This window comes from Chiroxiphia lanceolata, chromosome 5 (genome assembly GCF_009829145.1).
Source record: "Chiroxiphia lanceolata isolate bChiLan1 chromosome 5, bChiLan1.pri, whole genome shotgun sequence".
Taxonomy (NCBI): Eukaryota; Metazoa; Chordata; class Aves; order Passeriformes; family Pipridae; genus Chiroxiphia; species Chiroxiphia lanceolata.
The window spans coordinates 36,730,217-36,756,946 of NC_045641.1; the positions used below are offsets into that span (position 1 = coordinate 36,730,217).

Sequence of the window (26,730 nt, forward strand, 5' to 3'; positions counted from 1 at the left end):
AAGCCGTGATGCATCATCAAAGTAGTCGACCCGTACAATGTGAGAGGTCTGCATTTCCAGTGTATGACAGGCCAGCAGGCAAGTAGAAGCACAACAGCATCTGGAAATCTGTAATTATTAAGTACATAGAGCTGCTTGAATAACCAGAGAATACATTTCTGTTAGTCCCTTGAGCCTAAAATATCCACTAACTGTTCATTCCCATAACTACATCAATGTCTTCCAAAAGGTCTGAAGGCACAAGTTGCAGACATCACTTCACAGAACTGTCAGTGTTTCTTTTGATTAATTTTTTTTTTTGTTCCAAAAAAGGACATTTCTTGTTGGGGGTTGGGATTGTTTTTATCCCAAATGATTAGCTATGGGTTAGTCTAGTAATCTATGGGTATAATAATAGGTTATTTAAGAAGGGCTTCTGGGAAAAGTGTTCAAAAATATTTAATCAAGATAATCTCCTTATTTTAAAAGATGGCATGTGGACAAGAATGAGTTAAAATGAAGTATTTAAATCTGCTGGCATGAGGTTGCTTCATAGTTAGATCTTGGTTATCTTGAACTTTTATTGAGTACCCTAAAAATTTTGTCTTGGGTACAAGGGTACAGATTATTCTGGTTAATTCCCATCAGAAATGTAAGTGTATTAGAATCTAAATGCCCCAAAATGAACTAATTTAAAAATCACTTTGGGGCTCAAGGTTCTGTTTGTTCTCCTTTGTACCTGCTTTTGGCTAGTGCACAAGTTTAAGTCCTTTTGGCACTGGGCCTGATTCAGCCTGATTTCTTTGCAGATTTCCCAGGGGTTAGAGGTTGCTTATTACACTCATTATGTTAATTTACACGATTAACCTCTTGAAAGTAATCTGATAGGAGGATCTAATTCTACTTTATTCCTTTTAAATCAAGTCAGAATAGTTTCTAATCACCTATTTACCTTTGAATTTTTTGGTTTAGTGGGCTTTCAGAATTAAGGTGAGTTGCTAGGTTTTATTATGTGCTATTGGCAAACTGTGCAAATTAAATAGCTCTGCTTCCAAAGCATAAAATATATCTACAGAATTGAAGAAGTAGTCTATAGAACTCGGATATATGTAATTCTCCTGTGCTACCCCAGAATTTACACATCTCCAAAGGAATTAAATTGACAGCATACTAGAAATGTGCAATTTTCTGACAAAAGAAACCGTCATAATCATAGGAACTCACTGACATATATTCAGTTATGTGTTAGGAATACTAATTATCTTAAGAGTTATAAATGAGCATCCAGTGTCCTGCAAGGGCTGTGCTCACTTCTAAGACAATTAATAAAGGAAAACCTTTCTCTCAGTGATATATTTTCACACACAGTGCGAAATTCTCATTCACTCACCTTTTGGTTTGGAACACTGCTGTCTTGATCTGTGCACAAGACACAATCTCCTTTTTGCCATCTTACTGTGAAAAGGGTTGGATATGGAAAGAGGTGAATAAAGCTTGAATTCCAAAAGAACTCATTCTCCCAAAATTGAAGAAATTCCATTTTGGAAGTTTTTTGATTTTGCCTGTTAGGCTAGTAGATCAGTTGGGATCTTTGCATCTGCTTTTTTTAAAAGAAACCATTAAGAAAGTAAGTGTTGGAGAAACTGTTGAGTTACACAGTAAAATCATTAAAAATCATAAAATAGAAATATAACTCTAATTAATATTCACTTAGTGGCAAGGCATAGATCTCCCACTTTCATGTGTCCTATGAAAACACATAAAAAACCTTCATTGTTGCTTTACTAAAATTAGCCTAGAAATCATCTGCATTTCTGAAGTGGAATTTGATTTGCGAGTCGTTATTTTGGATTATCATGACTGATTTTTACTCAGATGTTTTTACTTTCAGTCATGGATATTTAAACTATTTCCTTTGTGCTGACGGTAAAGGAGCAGTACAATCCAATAATTCTAATGTTAAAGCAGTATCATGGCATGCTTCTTTATTCTTCTGCAGGGTCATGGAAATGCCTTATGCTTATCAGTGCTGTGCCTTTGGAGCTTGTGAGAGCCACTACAAAATCTCCAGCCAATGGAACAAAGATGAGAATAGCAGCATTGATGATTTTCATAGGAAGGATGCTGGGCTGTTACAAATTCAAGGTAACCATCATCTTAGGCTTTTAAATCTACTCACAGGCTGCGAGCAACCTGTGACGTTAAATCCAATACTCTTTACAGTCACAGAGGCTCGCCCTCTCTCTTGCCCAATAATGTGTTATTAAAGCATTCCTATGCTTAACAAACGCATTATTTTAGGTCTGCCATTCAAAAATCTCACTCCCTCACGTTTTTGTCCAAACAGTAGCTATATTAATGTAGGAAATGAAATCTTCCCTTTATATTAGAGACAGGGAAGTGCAGCTGGTGTGTAACTCCATACAGGAACAGGCCAGCAAAGATGTAGTTTCTTGCCAGCCAAGTAGCAACACATACTTGGCTTACCCACATGCTTCAGGGTGATTTACAGCTTAAGTGGCTACTTTGGCATGCTTTTTCCTAGAATCATAGAATATGCTGAGTTGGAAAGGACACATTATGATCATCGAGTCTGACTCCTGGCCCTGCACAGGACATCCCAAGAATCACACCGTATGCCTGAGAGCATTGTCCAAACGCTTCTTGAACTCAGACAGGCTTGGTGCTGTGACCAGTTCCCTGGGGAACCTGTTCCAGTGTCCAGCCACCTTTTTGGTGAAAAACCTTTTCCTGATATCTTACCTAAACCTCCCCTGAACTCAGCTTCATGTCGTTCCCTCGAGTCCTGTCACTGGTCATGAGAGTGAAGAGATCAGTTCCTGCCCCTCTGCCTCCCCTCAGGAGTATATTGAAGACCACAGTGAGTTCTCCCCTCAGTCTCCTCTTCTCCAGGCTGAACAGACCAAGTGACCTCAGCCACTCTTCATACGGGTTCCCCTCCAGACACTTCTCCATCCTCACTGCCCTCCTTTGGACACTCTCTAGCAGCTTAATATCTTTCTTCTGTTGTGGCTCCCAAAACTGCACACAGTATTCAAGGTGAGGCTGCCCCAGTGCAGAGCAGAGCAGGGCAATCCCCTCCCTCGACCAGCTAGTGATGCTTTGCCTGATACCCCCCAGGACACAGTTGGCCCTCCTGGCTGCCAGGGCACTGCTGACTCATATTCAACTTGCCATCCACCAGGACCCCCAGGTCCCTTTCTGCAGCACTGATTTCCAGCCTCTCTTTCCGCAGTCTGTACATACATGTAGGGTTGCCAGAGAGTGTAGCTGCTCTCCAAGACACAAGACGAGTATACTTCTCTTCCCCTCTAGCACAAGGTCTGTTACTTGACAGGTTATCTGTTACGTAGGTGCACAGATTTGCTTTCTGTGCTGTGTCTGCCCCTGCAAACCAGTAAGTCTCAGAGTTTAGCAAGAGTAGAGGCATTAGAGACAAGAATATGTACTAGAGTGATGACATAGGAAGCACAGAAAACTTGATTGATTCTTAGTAGCCTGACACAACAGCAGAATTTGTATTTTAAACTCCTTCCTAAGCAGTCATCACACTGCAAAGTAGGTAAAAGAGAATGTATCTTTTAGTGATTATTTTCAGAGAAGTAATGATACCTACTTTTTAAATAATCCCAAGCGCAGTAATTCAAAACCAAGTAGGCATACGTCTGCTTCTGCTCACAGTTTGGCAGGCAAAGGGACAAGACCAAGCCTTAAATGCCATGGGAATTTTCACAACTTTTACTAAAAGAAGTTTTCCTGAAAATTGCAGTAACAAATCTGGGTCTTTTCTCCCCTATAGATGAACGTGATTTTGAGGATTTTTTTCTTGACTTTGAAGAAGATTTGAAATCTCATCATTCAGTGCAGTGCTCACCTTCTCCAGGTATGAAACTGTCAGACAGATGGGAATCCAAGGACAGTGTTATCAGATATTCTAAATGCAGAACAAATTCAGAATCTGATACTAGGACAACAACATGACATTGTGCAGTAATTTGATGAGTTTAATACAAATACATTGCACAATAATATAAAATTTTGCATTAAACTCCAGAAAACTATTCAGCTACTAAATTCATCTATGAGTGTAACAAAAGCTTTACCCAGTCATCAAACAGATACTTACTCTGGGCCCCTTTTCACCAGAATTGATCCCCATATCAAGGGAATGGGAAAGGAAAGACTTTTCTACTAAGAAACAGATGAGAAAGGCAACAGAATCTTTGCTCACTCAGCCTTTTGTAAAGCTAAAGTAATTCTTCTGAACTTCACTGACTTATTTACATGTGAGCAACTTGAACAACATACAGTTAGTTCAGTGTCTAGGAAATACCAAGCACTACTGCATCGATGTACACAATCCCTCAGGAAGGACACCCAGCACTGTAATTTTCTTTATAAAGTAGTACATCCTGTATTCAAAGTGTGACAGAAAGGAAAAAGAAATATACCAATGGAATAGCAAAGCTACTGGCCACCAATTCCACTGGAAGTTTCATTTAAGGAAAGGAAAGAAACATGCCTTTGGAAGGTCACTTCTAGCTGTAGCCATGGTCATAAGTTTTGCTTGCTTGATTCAGCAAATGTTTTCCCTAGCCATTCTTTGATTGTGAAACATGAACAAAAAAACAAAAGCAAGTGACAACTTGTACTTCAGCATTCATTTCAAGCCAAGATTCTTATTTGCAACAGCAAATAATAGTAAATTTTTTGAAGTTACATAAAGAGGAATAGAAAAGGTAGGAAGCCAAAGGATAGAGACATTTGACTGGCACATATTCTCTGGTGGCCTAAATACAACTCCTGAGTTCATGAAAACATTGCTGTCTTCAAGGCAAGTTATCACCAGACCCAAAAGTTTAGCTTTGATCTTTCAAACAGTAACTGAGAAAAACTGACACAATAGGTCCTTATGCTTGATGACAACAGCCATAGTCATGTGGAGCACATTTCAGCTGCAGCATTTTAAGTCTTCATGGAAAAGCACAGACCACTGTGAAGGACTTGCTTTGGTCACTTGGACTGAGGTAAGTAATGCTTCTCAGACTGCAGAGCATTCAGCTTCAACTGCACAGCATATGCGCCTCAATTCTATGAGAATATACAGCAGGCTTCAGCCATAATGACCTGACTTTAGCCACAGGATATCCAAAAAGGCAGCACTTCCAAATGCAAAGAGAGCCTCAATTTTCTTGGATTGTGTAATGACATGTTGTAAGGTAGTCAGTGTGCATCACTCCATATCCGTTACATTGCACTCCACTAAGACTCATTAGCAACCCAGCCTAATTTAGTGAGAATGTTTTCAGCTTTTTTCACACACTGGCAAATATCACATCATTTCTTGAAGCCACAAAAGTTGACATTCACATTGCATTTGTACTGCTAGGCACAAAAAGAAACCCATAGACTATTAATGTTGAAGGACAAAGATTCATGTGCACCAGTAATGCAACATGCAACACGTATTTAGCAGCATGTTATCAAGGTCTCAGATTACTGCAATGGAAGAGCAGATTTCCAGCTCGCCTTTTGGAATTAAAATTCGCTGCTCGGCTATGCTGAGAATCTGCAAGAAGCATGAACTTCAATGTCTTAGAAAGCACAAAAATTTTTAGTTTACGTGGCTTTTCCTTACCCTTTTGATTTTGTCATTTCAGGTCCCTTTAAACCCTGTGACCATCTGTTTGGTAGCTGGCTAATTAGAATTGGAGTGTGGACCATCGTGGGTTTGACCTTAATTTGCAATGCACTGGTGTCTGCTACCGTTTTCGGGTCTCCATTGGATATGTCCTCCATAAAACTTTTGATCGCTTTAATAGCTGTTGTAAATGCCTTGATGGGTATGGCCAGTGGAGTACTGGCTAGCGTGGATGCATCAACTTTTGGTAGCTTTGCTCAGTATGGAGCACAGTGGGAAAGTGGAATTGGTTGCCAAATAACTGGCCTTCTCTCCATTTTTGCTTCGGAGGCTTCCATTTTGCTCCTTACCCTAGCTGCACTTGAACGTGCATTCTCTTTAAAGCATGCTGCAAAGTTTGAAACAAAATCCTCCATTGCTGGTGCAAAAATTGCCATTTTCTTTTGCTTTATATTGGCACTAATCATTGCAGTGATACCACTTCTCACTGGAAGTGAGTATGGGATTTCTCCGCTTTGTTTACCACTACCGTTTGGAGAATCCACTGCTATGGGCTACATGGTAGCACTGGTATTACTGAACTCCCTTTGTTTTCTGGTAATGACTATTGCTTATACAAAGCTCTACTGTAGTTTAGAAAAGGGAGAACTAGACAACATTTGGGATTGCTCTATGGTCAAACATATAGCCTTGCTACTTTTTACTAATTGCATTCTTTATTGCCCTGTGGCCTTTTTATCTTTTTCCTCCTTACTAAACCTCACCTTTATCAGCCCAGAAGTGATTAAGTCAATACTCCTAGTGATTGTCCCGCTGCCAGCATGTCTAAACCCACTGCTTTATATACTTTTCAATCCACACTTTAAGGAGGATTTTGGAAGTCTGCGAAAGCAAACTTTGTTATGGCGGAGATCAAAACACACTAGTCTGATCTCTGTGAATTCAGAAGACATAGAAAAACAATCTTGTGACTCAACACAAGCATTGGTGACCTTTACAAGTGCCAGCATATCGTACGATATGCCCACCAGCAATTCATTAATGCCATCATCCTATCAAATGACAGAAGGCTGCAATCTTTCGTCAGTCGCATTCGTTCCCTGTCACTAGTTTCAGTGGCGGTACAGAAAATATCTCTGTTTACAGCATTTTTAATCCTGAAAGTAAGTGTGGATGTGTGCATACAGTCTTAGAGAGTGCTTCTGAATTACAGTTACACACATCAGAAAACAGTGACAACACTTGTGGCAGGCTGAAAATCCAATACTTGAGCCTTCTCAGCCTGCTTCTGAAATGCTGAGATGAAGAAAGAAACTGAGAGCTGCTGAAGTTTGTGCAGGTGTATCAGCTGCTCTCTTTTAAAGTAGCAGTAGTCAGAAAGGGCATCAATTGGTCAAGAGCAAAAATAGCATGTTGAATTTATAACCTTTTTTCAAAGCATCACCTGATATTCTCAGGGGTTGTGTTATTTTTTTTCCTGTTTATTGCAATTTGTTTTTAATAATAGTTTTTCAGTGCCATGATTATATTTATAAGCATCTGTTTATGGCCTTCATTCAGCAACATACCTAAATGAAAGAGCAGTCTGTTCAAGTCCTAAAGGTTTCTGCAGAATACCCTTTGGTGAAGTTCCATGTTTGATAAAGCTGATTAAATGGTTTAACTGGCATCGAGTTTGGATTTTGGAAGTCATCCAACTTGACAAAGCATTTTTAATTGTCAGCTAAAGTTACAAAAGGTAACACGATGTGAAAGAAGTTAATCAAAATCCTATTAAGCATTTAAAATGTGATTTTAAATGGCAAGGAATTGTCACATGGATATTTTTCTAATGAGGTTCTGCACAGTTTCATCCTGAATTGCTACCATGCTGGTAGAATTACTCCCAGAATTACTGATGATAACATTGGCAGATGACTCATACAATTTGAGGGTGGAAAATACTACATATAAAGTCATCAATATAAAAAAATTGGCATGCTGAGAGCTATTAAAAGACACCAAAGGCACTCACATAGCGAGTTCATTTAAGGTAATTTTTCCAGGAACAAAAACTATAGACCTGCTCACGGCATGATCTCTGTCCTGTGAAACAGTGATTCTAGAAAGCTGCTAGTTCATGGTCATTGGTTAGTTGAAGATTTAGAGGCCACTATGACCTTTTGACTAAGGACAGTCAATATCCTGAGCTAAGGCGATATCAAGTAGGTGTGAAGAGGTTATGTGATCTGTGTTCTTAGTGCTGATGCAAGCACTCCTGGGATATTTCAGTTATTTCATTCACGTACTGTAAAGAACATTGTGAAATTGAAAAGGATATGAATATCGTAAACTTAATGCAACTTAAGAAATAAGTGATTTGAGCACAGTTTGTAAGTAGCTGCTTCTGGGAAACAAGTTTGAAGGCAGAGGACTACTCATTTGAGGAGAATCTGATAAGATAAGCTGGAAATTGACATTAGGAGTATGGAGTATAGATATAAAGGTGCAAACTGTTGACAGAGGTGGTCATTAGCTAGTGAAACTATCACTAAAAGTCTCTAAATTCAAATTGGATGTATTGCCAAAAAAGATAATTGGAGCAGCTGTTGAAATTCAGGGACTTCTGATGGTTTTAGTCTAGGAAAAGGCTAGATTAGAGTAACAGTTCTTCTCTGGCTTTAAATCTGTTATTACTTTGCTAAACCCAGGGCATGTATGTTTACACATCAGAAGCATCCCAGTTAAAGAGAAGAGACGTCAGGTCCTTGCCAAGTCTACTGTTGAAATATCTCAGACAACAGAGTCACCTAGAATATAATTCTTTGACCTTGGCCAAGCCATCGGGGGATATTCCAGTATTCTTTTTTGGGAGCTGGCACCTTTTGCTTAAATGAGCTGATCATTTAAGACAGGAAAATGCACAGGAAAATTTTTTGTTAAAAATAGCTCCCTGAGGAGTAACATTTAATAGCCCAGTACTCACTGCTCAGTTAATGGCCATTCAACCTCCAGGTGAATGGGACTAATTTTTTAACATTACCAAGGTTAGGCTAGGCCCAGTAATTAAGGTAATCAGTTACAGATGATCTCTGTTGTTCATCTGTTTCTGTATATAAAACTTCCTGGGACTCAAAGGATGGATTTTCACAATGAAGAATTTGTTGCCAGCAATGGATATGCCTTGATTTTCATGTCCATTCACACTGGCATGTTTTCAGTTCTGCAGTTACAGATGGCATCAGTTGACTTTGGCTGACGTGTTCATCCTTCAGGAAAAAAATGAATCAACTTCAAAATTATATACAATAAAGTCAGCTGAATACTTATCTTAATCCTTTATCTTTTGTGGCTTTTGAAGCAGTGCAGCATACAGCTGCAGAACGATGCCTGAAACCCCTTTGGATTAAACAGAGAATCAGTCAACCATTGCACAATACTTATTACTATGTTTACTTAGCTTTAATTTAACTGGGGTCCATCTGTGCTGCACTGCTTAATGTCAATGAAGTTCCTTTCAGCTTGCTGTATTTAAGAAGTTTGTAAAGAGATTTGAGAAGCAAAATAATGTTATAATTCTAAAGACTAGATAAAGAAAGCTTCTTTTATCAGAACTTTTTTAGCTTGCAGAAAGTCATAAAGGCTTTGTGTCTTATTTTTATAAGCATGTTTGAAATATTTTGATCAGATGTTTTAAACTTGAAATTGTTAAAATTCATTTAATAGATTTTTAAAGTAAAATGTGTAAATATAGAACTGTATTTATTATTACAGTGAAATGCAACAACAGTAAAGGACATGAGATTAAGCCCTGTACAGTTTCATATTGATATTTGCTATATTTTCTGCTCATATATATTACTAAATTCATTATCTGTAAATAATATAATGTAAATGTGTAGTGATTGTAAATAGGTGACATGCTTTCTTTTCTATCAGTGTTTCAAACATATGTAAGTTGTAATAAAATGTGACTACACAGTAAAGAGCATTTAATCATGACCCAGCACCTCACAAAATGGTGTGCACACTCAATTAATCCTTCCCACGTTATTGTAATATTTACACTAACCTCCCTAGATGTCTGAAATTCTTGACAAAGTAGATATTATGGGTTATGTGCTCTCATTAGTTGTCCGTGGAGCAAAAAAGACAGCAACAGTGTTTTGTCTCAACACAGACTGAATCTTTTACCAAAACTTCACTCACAAACCCTTATGAACAGATCCTGCTCTCTTTGCTTGCTCTTGTGTCTCAGTGATGACCTCTCACAACTGCCACAGCTAAGACTGGTACCTCCAACTGTGGGACAAGGGTATGCACGAGGTCAGGCAATGAATGAGCACAAGTTACCCCCAAGCTTCAGACTACGTGGACCACATGAGAAGTGAAGTTGAGCTGCACTGGGCTGCTGCTTCTGATGAGACAGCAAATTCTCCCACACGCTTCCTTATTTTCTCTCCGCCCCATTATGTGGCAGGTCAAGTGGGTCGGGGGATTACCAAACAGCTAGCAAAGTTCATCTGATACAGGACAGAGAGGCAGTAGCACTATGAGGTATGAAGTGGATGGAGGTGCTAAGGGTAAATGAAAAGTGGGGCCAGAAACATGGGACTTAGCAAGACCCAGATTGCTCAGGCTGCACTAGAACTTCCAGCTCAGCTGAATTAAAGGCAGGCAGTAGCTAAGCAGTCATATCATTATCTAGGCATCAAGGACAGATGAGATAATGGATGCATTCCTGTTAGGAGAGACTGCAGCATGGGACAGTTACATGTGCTTGGTTTTTCAGAGATGGTGATTGTAGGTTATTTCTATGAAGTACTTGAAAGAAAGAGGTAAAATAGCAATGAAGCAAAAACTCTGAGAAAGCAATTTTTTAGTCAGGAATTCATTCCATATGGCAAGTAGCAAATTACAAAGATTAAAAAAAGGAAGTAAAATTATCCTAGGTGTAAATGGATTCTAGCAAGGAATGTGCAGGTTCTCAGGATAGATAAGGAGGCTGGGTTGAGGAAGGTCATTTCAGCCAGAAGGACCAGTGGAGAAGAAGTAATTTTGGTGGGTGAGTTTCAGAATAGTCTTATTGAGGTGGGACAGGACCAGCAGTGAACAGGAATAGGAAAGTCATTAATTATCTTAAGGAGATAAAAACAGAAGCATGACAAAGATTTCATAGGGGAATGCATAACTCAGGAAGGAGAGGGGGCTTCAAGAGACAGCGTGGGTGGAGGTTTATGGGGATATTAAGAAGTTTTGTGAAGGATGAAGAGCTCAGAATGGATATAAAAAGATGGAAGCAATAGAAAACAGGCAGAAAAGATGATTTCACATGCACCTAATTTGCACCACATGGTGTAAGCAATATTAGAGCCAGGGGCCATAAGGAAGAAGAATGAAAATGTGTTACTTTAGGAGGAAAATACTACAACTTGAAAAAGAAGAAGGGAAGTTAAAGCCTAAGTGCAGAAGGGAAAAAGTGGCAGCAAGCAACATCTTGATATGTGGAGAAAAGACTGATGTACCAAATAGGGAGCAGTAGTGCCTGAAGTCACAACGTCAGTGTTCTGGCCAATGTCCTATCGCACTTGTGTACAGGTGACTACTCCCTTAAAGCACTTGTGCCACAGACATGTAGTGTTCTCTGCAATAACAACTGAGAGTTTATTGCAGGCTTGTGCAACAGGTTATTTAGGAAGAGCAGACAGACCGTGCCACCTGCTCGCTGCTCTAGCTCAGTAGATACGTTACTGAGTTTTGTTTGGGAACTCAGTCCTCAGAGAAGTTTCACGTGGCCTGAAAAAGAAAAAAGAGCTAGTCAGAGATACAGTGAAAGCCATAAAGAGGGTGGGATCACCTCTAAGAATAATGGATGGGGATGAAGGCCAAGCCTTAGCAGACACTAGCAGAGAAGCACAGAGAATGATACCGCACAAGCAGTGCTGTGTCAGGTGGGCATGCAGCTTCAGACTCACTCCCAAAAGAGGGGAGAACATCCCTGATTAATCTGGTGGTCATACTTGATCTGAAATGGAGACCAACCACTTGCACAGTCCTTGCTGTTCCTGCTGCTCCAGGTTTTCTTCCTGCCTTAGTGACCTACATACACTAGACAGCAAGAAAGCTGCTACAATACAAAGTGTCAAGCTACCTCCTATCCATAGGAATTTCAGCTTAACTGGGGCACCACTTATTTCCTCTGATTGTTACATGAAACGCTGGAACAACAATATCATAATCAGAATGTCCTCTGTCATCAGTTTAGGTTGGCTATAGAAAGTTAAGGTGCTGAAAGTTTCATTGATCAATCACTTAAGAAAGGCTCAAATCATTAAAAACATAGCAGAATTAATGTTTTCCTTCAGGAAAGCACTGGAAGACAAGGAATTGGAGACAGAAGAATAAGGATATGGATATGGGAAAACTAACAAAAAATGGAATTAGGATCACAACAGCAGCAACAGCAGTGTTAGAAAATCCTTCCAGATCCATAAAGAACAGTAATTGTGAAGGATGCTCAGGTACTGCGGATAACACAGCTCAAGTTAAGCCTAGGAAATTGATTCGGCACTCTATCTGTCTTTGCTTGAACAGAATCCCAGCTACATGTGATAAGAAATTTTAAAGAAAAATGCAAATTTACCCATACTAGTAAATAAGCAAAAGGGATTCCATGTGTTATCCTAACCCTTGTAAGCATACTGGAAGAAAAGGCAGTATCAACATAAGAACATCTTGTTCACATAATGAGAATCACAGACTGTGCTCCAGTGACTCTAGAGACTTAGGAAACATGAGTACGTTCTCTCCATAAAACAATTTGTTGTGGTATTGTCAAAATTATCTGAAGATCCAGTCTCAGTCATAGGAAAAAACAAACATTAAGAATATTCCTCTTGAGAGCTGGCCCACAGCCAGGATTTCTAAAAACCTCAGTCACAGACAAAGAGTCCGCTCAAAATCCCTATCTAATCTTTTCACAGGTGGCAACATTTTCCACTTGTCAAGCAAAAATACGCTTCATTAACAAGGGAAAAAACTGTCCATCTGTGAATCTAAAGACTTACACTAAGTATTATGCATGCACATACCAAGAGTCTTCTGCAGCCGGCCTGGAAAGTCTCAGGACTCCAAAACTAATTCTTGAAGGAAGTTTCAAACATCTCCTTTTTCATGTGGTGTCATTCTTGATATGCAATCACTGTTTTGACAGGTGTCTGCAGTTATTAATTTGGTTCCATGCATAACAACAGCTTCTCAGGACTATCTGTAGAGGTCACTGCAGTTATTATCAGCATTTCCGATTTATGGACTAACCTTTTCTTGGAGGAAGGAGCTCTCCCAGCCTTCTAAGAAAAAAGTAATTGGGGAAATTGCTCTACTCGAATCAGGGGGCTTGTCTCCCATAGGAAGTACCACAGCCTTTTGTAAAGTCCTTCTACGCCTCTTTTGTGTTTAACTTGGAAAATGAACTCCAGAGAGCTTTGTGTGGCCAGAGAATGAATTCTAGAATATGAAATCAGTCTTAAGTCTGCATTAACAAATGTCTCAGCACCTCTGTCCCTGAACATTGTCATCAGTCAGCAAATGAAAGAGAAGACAAAAATCTTGTTCCAGGGAAGTACATAGAAGAGATGATTGATGAAAATGTGTCTAAACCATGGCACTCTAGCCAAGTGAAGAGCCAGCCATTGGCATCTTAATGTGCGATGTGGGAAAACAGTTTCCTGACGTAACTGAATGCCCAACTGTGAATGCAAAGAATGAGCAGTTTTGCTTTTTTTAATACATATTTGTCCCAGTATGCAGATAATCCTCCATATTGTTGGAATTTTCCATGGTTTTTTTTTGTTAGAGAGGTTTTGTTGGCATTTGTGTCTTTTGTGGGGGTTTTGGTAGGTTTGGGCAACTGGAGATATTCTGGAAAAGCTTCTGCTCCCCTGGATACCCAGTCTTTGTCAACCTAGCCACTCAGGTGGGCTTCTCCATCCTGTCCTGGAAGGACGCAGAGAGCTAAAGACAGCAAGTCCTGAGACTGGGACAGTATGTCTCTAAGAGACAATGACATTCTTACCGAGCTGAAATAAGGCAATAAAGCACACAGGATGGAAGCTAGAAATACTGACAGCAGAGTTTGGCAATTGTTCCATATCACAAAGGCAAGAAGTCAATGTGCTCTGTGAGGGAAAAATACAGTTTCACTGTAGTACTTGTCAGGGAGGTAAAGTCAGGACAGACTGGAAACTGTAGGATAGCCATGGGCCGGAAAGGTTGTGCAATTACCTTAGGAAAAAAAAAAGACTATGTGTCAGAAAAATATTCCTTTGGAGTTGACTTCTTTAGAGAACATGCTCCAGCTCTCCAGCCACAGCCCTTGAGTTGGAGGCTTTTGCCCATGCTGTGAGTGGTGCCGAATGTCTGCCTCAGGAAATGTCAGCTCCGGACTGAAGGCAGCCTTCTGGGCTTAAAAGTGCTACAAGCAAGCATTAACAGAAATTTACTGATCTCTAAGAGACGAAACAGAGAGAGGTTGTAGAGAGGTTGAGTTTCTTCTTGTGGAAGAAACACAAGAAAACCTTTGGAGGTGCTGGAGCAAAAGCATTTTAAAAAATCTCTATGGTCACCACGCGCCTCATTTAAAAAAAGCAGCGAAGAGAAACCAAAATAGCAGGGGCAAACTGTGTATGGCCCCATGTGCTGGGCACAGGGGAGGATTGTACAATACTCTTATTGGTATTGTAAAAGGGGGAAGGAAGATTTCCAGTCTTAAATAAGGACGTGAATGTGCATCCACAGTATGACGCTATTCTCTTCCTTTGACTGATGGTCTGCAAATAAAGATAGGCTAAAACAAAGCATTTCCATGAAAAATCATTTAAAAACTCACCTGTATACAGGGGTCAATAGAAAACAAACAAAACAATAAATCATTGTGTTTTATTGGGTTCATTGCTAAGTTTGGCAAACTGGCAAACTATTCAAAGTTCAAATAGTTTTTTTCTTCTATTCATTTGACTTAAATAGGAATAGGTAATACTAGCTTGTACAGAACTGAAATACAGGTCTAAGTAAAATATCAGTATTTATAATTTGTTCTATTCCTGAATACTGTTTTTCTACCTACAAAAATTAATAGGCTTTCCCTCAAATAACATTTTCTCTCCTTTTCCCATTTTCTTAACTATTCTTTACACAACACTATGGGTGTATGTTGGTCTTTCCAGGTCTTTAAGCCTGTACAGTCCTGGTATTTGAGTGGTGTTTGAATCACAAATATGAATTGCAAGCTGCTATGGCAGATTTTCAGGGACAAATTGCTTATCATTTACCTTCACACCCTTTACTGAAATTCTTTAGTGAAGTACCTGTTGGACAAAAGCTGCTGTCATCTACGAACCAGTGGAGGACTCACTCTGTTTACAGATGGTTCTGGGAAAACAGGAAAGGCTGCTGTGGTCTGGTATACACCCACAGGATGGCAACATGAACTTGTTCAACAATCCAGGTCTCCAGGTCTCCACAAGTTGTGGAACTCCATGCTGTTACTTTGGCATTTCAACTTTTTCCTCAGCCTCAGAGGGTTTTACAGCAGTAAGAAATCCATTTTGTGAGCCAGAGGTGAACTGTTCTCAATATCAATTTCTCTCTATTTTTATTATTATCTGTGTTAGGAGAGCACTTCGGAGCTTCGGTCACGGACCAACATCTGGCTGCTCTAACCACCACAAACACAGAAAAGGAAAAAAGCTACTTGGAAGCTCTCAGAGCTATATTCTGACCACAAATAGACATTAAGAGAAAGGAGAAAAAGGTATAAGAAAGCCCACAGGCCTTTGCAATGTAGAATTCAGAAGCTTTGCAAGGATCTCCTTCACTCCAGTGGATTTGAGCAAGTGTTTATTCCCATACCAAATATTCCCGTTAGCACAGTGGAGACAGTGAACTACAGCAGAGTCCTAAAAACTGTTGCTTTCTGGCAGAGTGGAGCATGTCTTGTCAAATCTGAGACCTCATAAATGGTACACTAGGTCTAATTTTAATTTTTTTTTAAATAAGTAACAAACACTAGAGCCATTGTCCACCAAGTACCATTCTTACACCAAGAGCCTTTCATAATGACAGCAGCATCATAAAAGTGCTTTGATCTATGAAGGATCGAATATCTTTGTTTTCTCTTAACATAACTTTCTATCCCAATAGAGCACAGAGCATTTCTGATAATGGCACTCTATTGTGATAATTAGAAAAAGATTTTTCAGCTCTATTTCCCCTTTAGAGCTCCCTGGCAAATTTCTCCTTTCGTGTCACTCAGATTTTCTACCCCAAATACCTCTGTTATAAGGAAAAACTTTTAAAGTTTCACATTTTGTGGCTCAGAAGTTCAGGCTGCCAATGTGACATTAACCAGCCATTAAAAGATTCAGAAGAAGGACCCGGACTAAAACTTAAGCCCTCACTTTTTAAAAATAGTATTTTTTTAATGTGAGTAAGATTTGCAATAACTATGTCACAGATCTTTTAATAAGGTAGCAGAAATGTGCCCTGGTTTTATTTGCAAGGGAGACATGAGAAAACACTCCAGGAAAAGCTTATCCCAAGGGATTTGAGGGTGTAATATGACCAGAAGCAGAATTCATACAGCGGATGACAGACAGAGGAAGACGCTAAGAGAGTGTTCCCAGACATCCTTTTGGAAACTGAGATTTCTTACTTTGTCTTGCCCTGCAATACTCAGCCTTTTGCCTCTTCCATCAGGGATGCAGCTTTGGGGTCACAAGCAGTCAGGGCCAGAGGGAGAGTCAGCCTTGTTTTGCCAGTCACCTGGTGTATCATGTGCCCAAGCGTGCCTCACTGCTGCTGAGAAACACTCACTTCCCTTTTCAGTTTCTGGTTCAGTGAGTCCTCCCTCTTCTGAAAGGCTCAGAAGGACACTTTGAGGGAACTCCATGGGCAAATTTGGGGAATTCTGGCAGCAGGTATGCTCGCAGCCTGTCCCACCTTGGTGGTAGTGGAGATGGACTCAAGGCTGGTAATGGGAGCCCTTAGTCTTCAGTGGTTTTCCATCTGAAACACAGCATCCTTGATCAGCAAGATGGTTGCCACTCACAGCAAAACCTTTTAAATGCAGAAGGGCAACAATTAAAGAAAAGATTAACTGAGAAACTGATCAAAGGGCTCTGGCATTATAAGAGAAAAGGATCTCATTTGCCACATGAGGAAAATTATGTCAGGAAAGTCAAAGACACAGAAAGCAGACCCCAAACAAGCGAGATCTGGGGAAACAGTGACTAGGAAAACATGTACAGAGGACTCCCATGTCCATACAGAAGAATGGTCAGGAAATCAAAGAAACTAAGTGTATTGGCGGTTACTGTTATTCATATCTGTGCATTTGGTATTCTACAAAGCAAACATGTTCCTGTATGCTTCATCCATCTAAAAGATAGGCTTTAAATCCAGAGCATTTGGAAGGCTGGAGATGGGACAGGGACGTCCTGAATCTGTTTAACTGTTACAGTTCCCGATTTCAGAATCTTAAGGCAGGTGGGACATAGGAAGTGTTTTGGAGAAGCCAAGAAAATGGTCAATACTGCAGCCCACTTTAAGAGCCCATGTGCACAACCTAAATATTTGCAGCCCAGCAAGTGTACAGGTGGGCAAATTACAGCAGGTATTTATGACAAGAGTCTTAAACACGCTTCAAAAGTAGAAATGTCCTAGAAAGTACCACAATCTTCACACATTTGGCTGCTCAGCCAATTGGAATCTTCATTGCCATCATCACCACCACAGTTTCTATAAGCCATATGGAAAAATAGTCATTTTATTAGGAAAGCTTCCCCTCTTTTACCCTGCATAACTGTTTACATACTTGTTCTTTAATCACTACAGTCCTGAGAAGTTTGACATTTCATGCTAGCTCAGGGGAACTGAAGGAAAAGAGATGTGAGCTGTACTGGAGGGCTTCAGCTGGAAGAGTTCTCGGGCAGTGCCAGCAGCCAGCAGCTGCCTCCAGGAAAAGACATCTTCAACACTCTGGGCACTCAGGACTTCAAGGATCCCAGTTCCATCCAGCAAAAAGCCAGGAGGCTTCTGTCAGTGTGCTTGGTTCTATGAGTTCCTCTGGTTCTAGAGTACCAGAATACAACCTGCTATGTGCCTCTAGACACAGTGGCTACTTCTGTACTGCGAACTAAACTATCTGGGGATACTGTCTGCCCTCAAAGCATTATCCAAGTCTACACACTTACACTCCCTCCAATTACTCTTTCCTTCAAAATAGAATTGTCTTGTCCATAAAACATCTTAGGAACAGTGTCTGATCTACATTAATTCATCAAATAAAACTGGGACAGATGCTGTATGAGCCCAAACCATGTCAGGAAGCCTGACACACTGAACTATTAGCCTGAGATAAAGTCTGTATCTTGCCCAGTCCAACTAATACAACTAATGTTTTGGAGTTTCTGGCACAAATCAAATGATTTAGAGGGATAGAGTCCAGGCTGTAGGTTTAACATTCTATCAGTGTGTCCAGCAGATTTGGATGCACAATATCCAGGGCAACTAGGTGGATTTCTTGACTTTGCTTAGAGACTTTCCAATCTGCTCCATTTCCAGTTGCTGTGACCTAGGAAACACAAAACCCAGTGTTGGATATGGCACAGTAGCCAGCCTCACCAGTGACTGGATCAAGGCTTCTTGACTCCAGGTTTCTATAGATGATTCTCTATGCAGCCATTTGCACAAATTACAATTTAGGACTTCCACTACATCAAAAATTAGTGTACAATTGTGAGAAACTGGATTATTGTATTAATTATTGGCTCGGACCAACTCAAGTGCATGTGGAAGGGGTGAAGGGACAGGTCAAATGTCAGCCCCTTGGAGCCTCCTTGGGCAGCTCTGGCGCAGCCATCAGTCACTGGACACCGGAGCACTGCCCACACCCCACCCCCCTGGAGCCCCACCCCAGCCCCGGATCGGCTGGAACACCGAAGTACCACCTGGGGAGGGGGGAGTGGCCACAGGGGGCTGGAGCAGGTTAAAAACAGCACCATGTGGCCATTCTGTGGGTGTGGTCCTGCCATCTCCTGGACTCCTGGTAGCTGGATCTGGGGTGGTAGCTAATTATCTCTTTTTCTCTCTCTCTCTCTCTCTCTTTACTACTTCTTCTCCCAGTCTCCTTTCTTCATATTTCAGTAACTTAAAGCTGTTGGATTTTGCTAAGTGGTATGGGTTAGCATGTGCTAAGTCATTGCCTTGTGGGATGCTTTATTCTGGTTAAATATTGCCCTTTAGACTTTTGCCAGGTTCCCTTATTTTGTAAAGTTTGCCAGTAAAAGTGTGTTATTTAACCTCCTGAGAAAACATGCAGTGTCTTTTCACATGTGCTCTCTCAAGGTATTTAAAGAACTGAAGGCCCTTTTAATGAATCTGGAGGGCAGATATTTTTGGTGCCTTGTATATTTTTAAAGTAAAACCCCTTCGATGAGCTCGTAGCTCAAAAGCTGGGGTCTTACAACAATACACGGAGTGAGCTCAGGCCTTGGTGTTGTACCTCCGTGTTCTGCACCCCTTTACGTGCTGGTTGAGAGAAGGCCAGGCTGAAACAGTTTTCATTGCTCCATTTCCAACAAATGCTTTTCATTACTTAAAGCCTCTGGAGTACTTAGTAGAATTGGGCAGAAAAAAAGGCAGAAAGACACACAAAATAATAATCAAGCCTAACCTTTGATCTTGATTGATCTGATAAAGCCCTGGCACAAGGCCTTCAAAAACAACTCAATATAGCACTCTGGAAGGATTATGCTGAACAAGTGATAAAAGCACATGCTTTATGTTCACTGGCACTTTACAGACACTGACTCACTCATGTGCTGATTTCAGACAGAAAACATTGATTTTTGCCTTCCAAATGAATTCCACTGGTCATTTTCCTCTCTCTTATCATGCCATTATAAATCCACTTATGTTACATATGGCGTGGTATCTTTCTCTCTCCACGCTAATCTCCAGACAATCCACCAGATTATGCTGGGGCTTTACAACCAGAAAGCATGTGGAAGCAGGACTTCCTACTTTAACGAGTCAAAACTATTCCACTGAGAGCTGGTGCACAAGTTCCATGTGCCAGTCCTCCTGGGCATTTCTCAGCAGGAGCAAACAGAGACCCACTATAAAAACAAGTTCTTTGCAGTCTGAACAAGACTGTTGCCCATAGATCAGTCTTTGGCTTTGTCCAAGTCTCCTGCACTTGGCTTCTGACAACACAGCACTGTCGTATGCACGTACCATAGGACTTGGTCTTGCTATGCACCATCTCCTGCATCCATCATCAAACCTTTAGCATACCCTGCACAGCTATGTTTAGACGTAGCCTCAGTTATCTTAAGATTTCTGTGATTATTTTTTTAACAACTGAGTTTGTCCTCTGTGTAGAGAGATTTGTAGTTGATCCTCTTGCAATCACTTTCCAGAAATGGTGCTTATCATACCTGCACAGTTTAGAGAGCATACTTCAGTCTTCTTCATCTATCTATGGCCATGTAAGGAATGCTCCAACAAGAGATATCAGGCAAAGTTTGACTTTTCTTGACTGTACAGAGTTCTGAACAGTCAGGTCATGGTGTTAATCTTCCTACTGAAATCTATCCAGTCTATCCCAGCAGAGAAAAGTGCCTTAACATCTCTTCTAGAGAAAGGAAGTTTGCAGAATGTTTAAAGTCCTCATTTTGGCTGGGGTAGAGTTAATTTTCTTCTTAGTAGCTGATAGAGTGTTGTGTTTTGGATTTAGTGTGAGAATAATGCTGATAACTCACTGGTGTTTTATTTGTTGCCAAGTAGTGCTTATACAAAGTCAAGGACTTTTCAGCTTCTCCTGGTCAGCCAGGACAGCTGACCCAAACTGGCCAAAGGGATATTCCAGCCTTTATGGCATCATGCTGAACAATAAAACTGTAATTGGCCAGGAGGGGGGGATAGCTGTTCAGGGACAGGCTGGGTGTCAGTCATTAGGTGGTGAGCAACTGCATTGGACATCACTTGGGAGTTTGGGTGGAGCTTTTTTGGGAAGTGGGTTATTTCTCTCTTTTTTCCTCCCTTTTCATTACAATTATATCATTGTTATTGTTAGTGTATTTATAAATTATTAAACTCTTTTTACATCAACCCATGGTTTTTGCCTTCTTTCTGATTCTCCTCCCCTTCCCACCAGGGAGGGAGGGGGTGTGAGTGAGCAGCTGTGTGGTACCTGTGGTACCGAGTTGCTGGCTGGTGTTAAACTGCAACACTTCTCTTTTTTTTGGTGTTCGCTGTAGGGCAATGAAGGGTTAAATAATGACAAATCTGATTAGAATGAGTTAGAACAAATTTGTTATAAACATTCATTATTAGTAGTCACTGGTCACAGTGTTGATTTTATTTGCTCTCAGAGCTGTTGCACTTGTTTTCGGAGTTGTATCATGTTGTACTTAAATGCTGGCTTATGATATGAGAGAATTGGTGGTCATGAAACTACCCTGGTATTTGTACTTAGCATTGCCATCATCTGAGTACTTTGGGAGCCATCTATTGGAAACCATTAATAATTAAACCTTTTACCTTTTCTCCTCGGAGACCCAGTCCATGGGGGAGACACCTCCCTTCGTCTTCCCCTTCTCCTCCAGGCTGGTTACCGTAGCTCTTGCACCCAGAGATCTGCCCCACAGTTGGACAGCCTTAAGTGGCTGGGTATGTGGGATAGTATGGGCAAGTGCCTACCAGAGAGGCACCCCCAGTGTTTTGGAACTTCCCCCCTGAAGAAGTGTAAAACTAGTAAAATATTTGGGAAAAGGATATTGTCAGCCTGGTAATTCCAGATAGACACAAATCACTGCAATGTGTTGGGCCCTGGCCCATGCCTACAGTTCAACACTGTTCAGTATCCTCAAAGGGAAAAGAATCTCCCTGGATCTGATGACAGTGACAGGCACTGTGGCTCTTCCAACCCCGGTGAAAGGCCCTGCAGCTGAACCAGAGGACCAGCCTGTGCTGGTATCAGTGGCCCCTCTGCACAAGAAGAAATGGACACAAAAGAGCTCATTTAGTAAAGGAGGGCAAAGTAGGACCATCACAAGAACAGGAGGAAGAGGCAGAACAAGAGGGAGCCCCTTAATCCCTATCCCGGAGTGAGCTGTGGGATATGCAAAAATGTTTCAGCTGTTGACCAGGTGAGCACATTACCACCTGGCTGCTCTGACCCTGGGGTAAGAGGCTAGTAGCCTGGAATTGAAGGGTATGGAAACCAAGCAGCTGGGATCACCTTCTAGAGAAAGGGGCATTGACAAGGCAGTAGGAACAGAGCTACAAGTTCTCAGCCTCCAGAGGTGACTCCTGTGGAGCATGAAGGAAAGGCATCCCTTCAAGAATGATATTTTATGTCACCCAGGGAAGTGAGCTACCACAGAGACAGGTATCCAATACCTGAGGGGAATTAGCTGTGCTAGATATGATTTACTTTGGCCCAAACAATGCACAGTCACCCACAGATCCAGTCACACCTCGGCTGAGTGCTGCCATATTGGACATGCTGCAACTCCAATACGACCTGGAGTCAAAGGCTCCAAATGGTTTGCCACAAGAGATGTTGCCAATGCATTTCTCTCAATCCCTTGGGCAGGCCACAATTTGCTTTCACTTAAAGGGATGTCCAGTACACCTGGAATCGACTGCCCCAGTGGAAACACAGCCCTCCCATCTGCCATGGACTGATCCAGACTGCACTGGAACAGGGTGAAGTTCTGGAACACCTGCAATATATCGGTAATACCATCATGTGGGGCAACATAGCAGCAGAATTTTTTGAGAAGAAAATAGTTTTTGGGAAGAAAACAGAACTATTTTTTGTTATTTAACTGTTCTTAACTCATGGGTTTTACATTCTTTCCCATTCTCCTCCCGATCCCAGCAGAGGAGTGGGCAGTATTACCAAGTGGATGCGTGATACTTAATTACTGACTGGAGTTAAACCACAACAGAGGGAAAAGAAAACCACAGGAGGGAAAGGAGAGAGCTGATGAGATTAGATGCTGAAAAAATATGGGCTATTTCTGCTTTACATAAAATCGTAAGTAAAACTTCCTTATGGAAGCTTGTAGGAACAGTTCTTCTGTCTTTCTTCTCATGTTGTATTAACTCTGGCCAATCCAGGAGGAAACATCGCTGCCCTCCAGACCCATACTTACAAGTTCCTCAAACACCTTTCCTCAGCCACAGTTTTCTCAAACTGACCAGAAAAAGGACTGACCTAACTCTAAGGGTCACAAATGAGAGCCAGATTGACAGCTGTCATGAAAATAAAAAGAAAATATAGAAATCAATGAAGATTATCATCTCAAAGAGCAAAAATTCCTCACAAATCACTTGCGGCCATCATAAGCTGTGGTACCAGTGAGAAATTACGTAAAAATCATTCCCTTTTTCAAAGACACATTTTTTTCCCAGCTCAGACTCTTAGAAGCAAGTCACTTATATCACAGCATCACTGTATTTTCTGTGCTATTTTCTGCTAGATCAGGCCCTGCTGACTGCACTGAAAGGCTTCTTTCCATTTACTCTTTGTCAGCATTTTGTATGTATGGCCAGTCTTCGCGAACGAAGATTTGGGAAAGGTCTTTACCCTTCGAGCCTGCACAGTGGATTTTTTTTTTTTTAGGTGAGACACAGTGTGCGCTGAGCTGAGCCCACCCTTTAATCCTGAGGTTCATCTGCCGGGGCCGAGCAAGCTTGGACAGTGGCAGTGAGGTCCTCAGGACGTAGGTTTGTTTAGAGTGACCTTCTCTTAGATGGATGGCCTTACAGGGCTGACGAGCTCCATCTGCCCGGGGGACTCCTCCTAACCACTAGACCACCAGGGGGCCCCGTGTCAGCATTTTACTGAGCCATGATACAGTCACTTCTGCCAGTACCCCCAGGTGCTGCACTGCAAACTTTATGGTTGCATTTTATGCTGCCATTAACAGAGAGTAAACAGACACATGGATAATCCACTGCCAACAGTTTTACAAGGTTAAGTTTCAGTTACAGGCCATACTCTTGCTTTATTATCTGCTACTCAGGTAGGACAACAATAAATAGTTGCATGCAATAAAAAAGTAGCAGTTAACGTTTATATCCTCTTTTAAGCCAAATTTTTATCTTTGGCTCCTTGCAAATATTAGGCCATCCTAAAGATAAGCTAACACTCCTGCTCTGTTCTGGAAAACAAACCTTTTCCGCTCTAACCTCACTCCTGACCATTGCCTAAAACCAATAGTAGGATGCTCCCCAGTCTCAGGTGAAATGGCAGGTTGTGTAAGGACACCTGCTGATTTCAGTCTAGATTGCCCAGGCAAGATGCAGCTCCATCTATTTCTGTGCACTGTAACTACATCAGTAACCTAGTTCAAATTTCTAAAGGATTGGAAAGTGCTGAAAATTTTTGAAGTCAGTGCTGTTACATCTTTCTTTATACTGTATCTAAGCTAGTTAGGAGCATGTACAATTACACTCCCATTAAAGGATAGAGATCTAACTAGTGTATCTTATATGTGAGATAAAGTAGGTTAAGATAGTCAATGAACAGTCTCTTCATTGGACACATAACCCACAAAATTATTATCTTGTAACTAAATGCAAAACATAGATGCTTCCATTCAACTCACTTAGAAACTACCTTTGAAATCTTTCAGATGCACCAATATGACACAGCATCTAGCAAAATTATTCAAATTATTTCCTTTTGAGACTCCCAGCACCAAGGAAATAAAATACTTTATTAGCCAGAAGCTGAAAGCCAGGTTTTAAGAACTGACGGGGAAACTCCATAAACATAAATGGGCTTGATTTGTTAAGAATTCTGCATTCCTAAAACAATGTAAATATCACACACTCTCCCTATTCACCAAAATCAGCATCACTAAAACAGACGTCTTGTGATTTTCTGTGGACCCACAAACGATGTCCTTCAAACCAAGACGATGGAGTTCAGTTTGTTACACAACAGCTCAGGAAGATAATGGCCACTGGGAGGGGAAAAGACAAAACCAAAGCACAGAAAGCTGTCTACCAGAGATGTGATCAGAATCATCAACATAAAACTGCAAAGGGAAATGGGTTTGCAAGTGGTTTTACTAGCCAACCATTGCTTGGGAACCTTATATTTGAAATCCTAAGAAATATTACTAGTGGAAATAAATGACATTACTAATCAGATTGCGTTTCCATGTTCATATGGAAGAAGTCAGCTCACAGTGCTAAAAGGCTGATCAGATGACATCCCTCACCCATGACAAATTTGGGTGATCAGGCTTCTTGTTTATTGACATAAAATAGAAACTTCATTGCCCTGTAATTCTGAATGATATTTAATGGGATGTGAACTCAAATTATCTGTAAGGAGGAAGGGGCTTAGTTGGGATCTGACCAGCTTAAGAAGAGAATCAGGCTCTCCAGCAAGTGGTGAAGTTACCATCCCTGGAAGTCTTCAGAAAAAATGACTGGACTTGGCACTTCACAGTATGGTTTAGTGGGCAGAGTGGTATTAGGTCAAAGGTTGAACTTGATGATCTTGCAGGTCTTTTCCAGCTTTAATGATTCTGTGATTCTATGATGAGCATTCTGGAGCCTTGGGGACACAAACCCATCTCACAGAACATTTGTAGTAAAATCCAGGATTCTTCCTGAATAGAGAGAAAAGCACCTGTCTTTCATTATCAACACAATCTCAATCTTGGATACTGTGGAAGCATCCAGCTGGACATGGTATACATGCAAGACAGTACCACAGACCAATGGATGTCTGGGGGTTTGAGCTGTAATTAGGCTCTTTGGGAAAGCTGCAGGATGTGGAAGTTTTCACTGCCCCTTTTCACTTAGCTCCTCTGAAGACGATGTGAATTTCTAATGTTTGGCAGGATATTGCTACTCCCTTGGATTTGGCAGCTACTCCCTTCAAGTAGTAGTTACTGAGCACAGCAGCAGCAGTACAGATGCACAAAGAATATGCCTGAAGGATTTTGAAAGCAAGCCAGTTCTACACCTGGCCCTCTAAGAGCTGAGGAAAGGTCTCAACCACCTGCCATACAAGATCAACACCTCCTTAGTCTTCTCAGTTTAAACCATCTACTTTTTGTTTCTGCCAATCATCTAAATAAAAGCTAAAATAAAAAAACTACAACACAACTTTCATTGAAGACGTCGGCTGTCTCCAGAATGAATAAAACTGGGCAGGAAGTCTCTATCAGCAATCACTGCACTGACAATATAGAACAAAAGGTGTCCAGTGGGGCAGCACCTCAATAAAAGCATTAAAGAAACTATGAAGTCCATAGCTAGCTCTTCAGCTACTGTATATACTAAGGTAAGAAGCATTTATAAATTTAGTCCCAAGTGCAAAAAATGACATGCTCACAACTCTGCCTGAGCCAGAGATGACAGGAAAGGGCCAAGACTGCTGGCCTGGCCCTATGCTTTCTGCACTTGACTAAAGGAGCATGGAGACAATTAAGGAGCAGGTGAGGTTGATATGACAAAGGTGATGAAAGCACACAGATTTACCTACACCAGGAATATAACAGCATCACAAAATGGCTGAAGCTGGAAGGGATCTCTGGAAACCACCTGCTCCAATGCCCTGCTCAAGCAGGGCCATCTAGAGCCAGTTGCCCAGGACTATGCCCAGGCAGCTTTTTAATGTCTCCACCACCTCTCTGACCAACCTGGGCCAGTGCTCAGTCACTTTCACAGTATAAAAAATGTTTCCCGATATTCAGCCACCTCTCACATTTCAGTTTGTGCCTAAAGTTTCTAGATCTACCACTGGGCACCACTAAGAGCTTGGCTCTGTCCTCTTTATCTCCTTTTCTACACATTGGTAAGCGCTTCCCCCAACCCTTCTTCAGGCTGAAGAGTCCCAGCCTTTCAATATATGTGGGGTGCTCCAGGATGCCTTGCTTCACGTGTGGCTTCATCAGTGCTGGTGAGAAGGATCACCTTCCTTGACCTGCTGAGTATGTTCTTCCTAAGGGAGTACAGGAGGGTGGCAGCCACCTTTGCCACAGGGGAACATCGCTGACTCATGTTCAACTTGC

The 26,730-nt window shown here is 41.2% G+C and overlaps 1 protein-coding gene across 8 annotated transcripts in view; it reads left to right on the forward strand.

The window, feature by feature from the left end:
- The window catches only part of LGR5 (leucine rich repeat containing G protein-coupled receptor 5), an 87,184-nt gene extending 80,062 nt beyond the window's left edge, over positions 1 to 7,122 (forward strand). For all 8 annotated transcript variants that reach the window (XM_032689246.1, XM_032689250.1, XM_032689252.1 and 5 more), the window contains 3 exons: positions 1,979 to 2,124; positions 3,800 to 3,883; positions 5,661 to 7,122. In XM_032689246.1, the coding sequence (XP_032545137.1) occupies positions 1,979 to 2,124; positions 3,800 to 3,883; positions 5,661 to 6,751 (1,321 nt within the window). In that variant the 3' untranslated portion in view covers positions 6,752 to 7,122. The remainder of the gene's footprint in view (positions 1 to 1,978; positions 2,125 to 3,799; positions 3,884 to 5,660) is intronic.
- Positions 7,123 to 26,730: the final 19,608 nt, after the last annotated feature.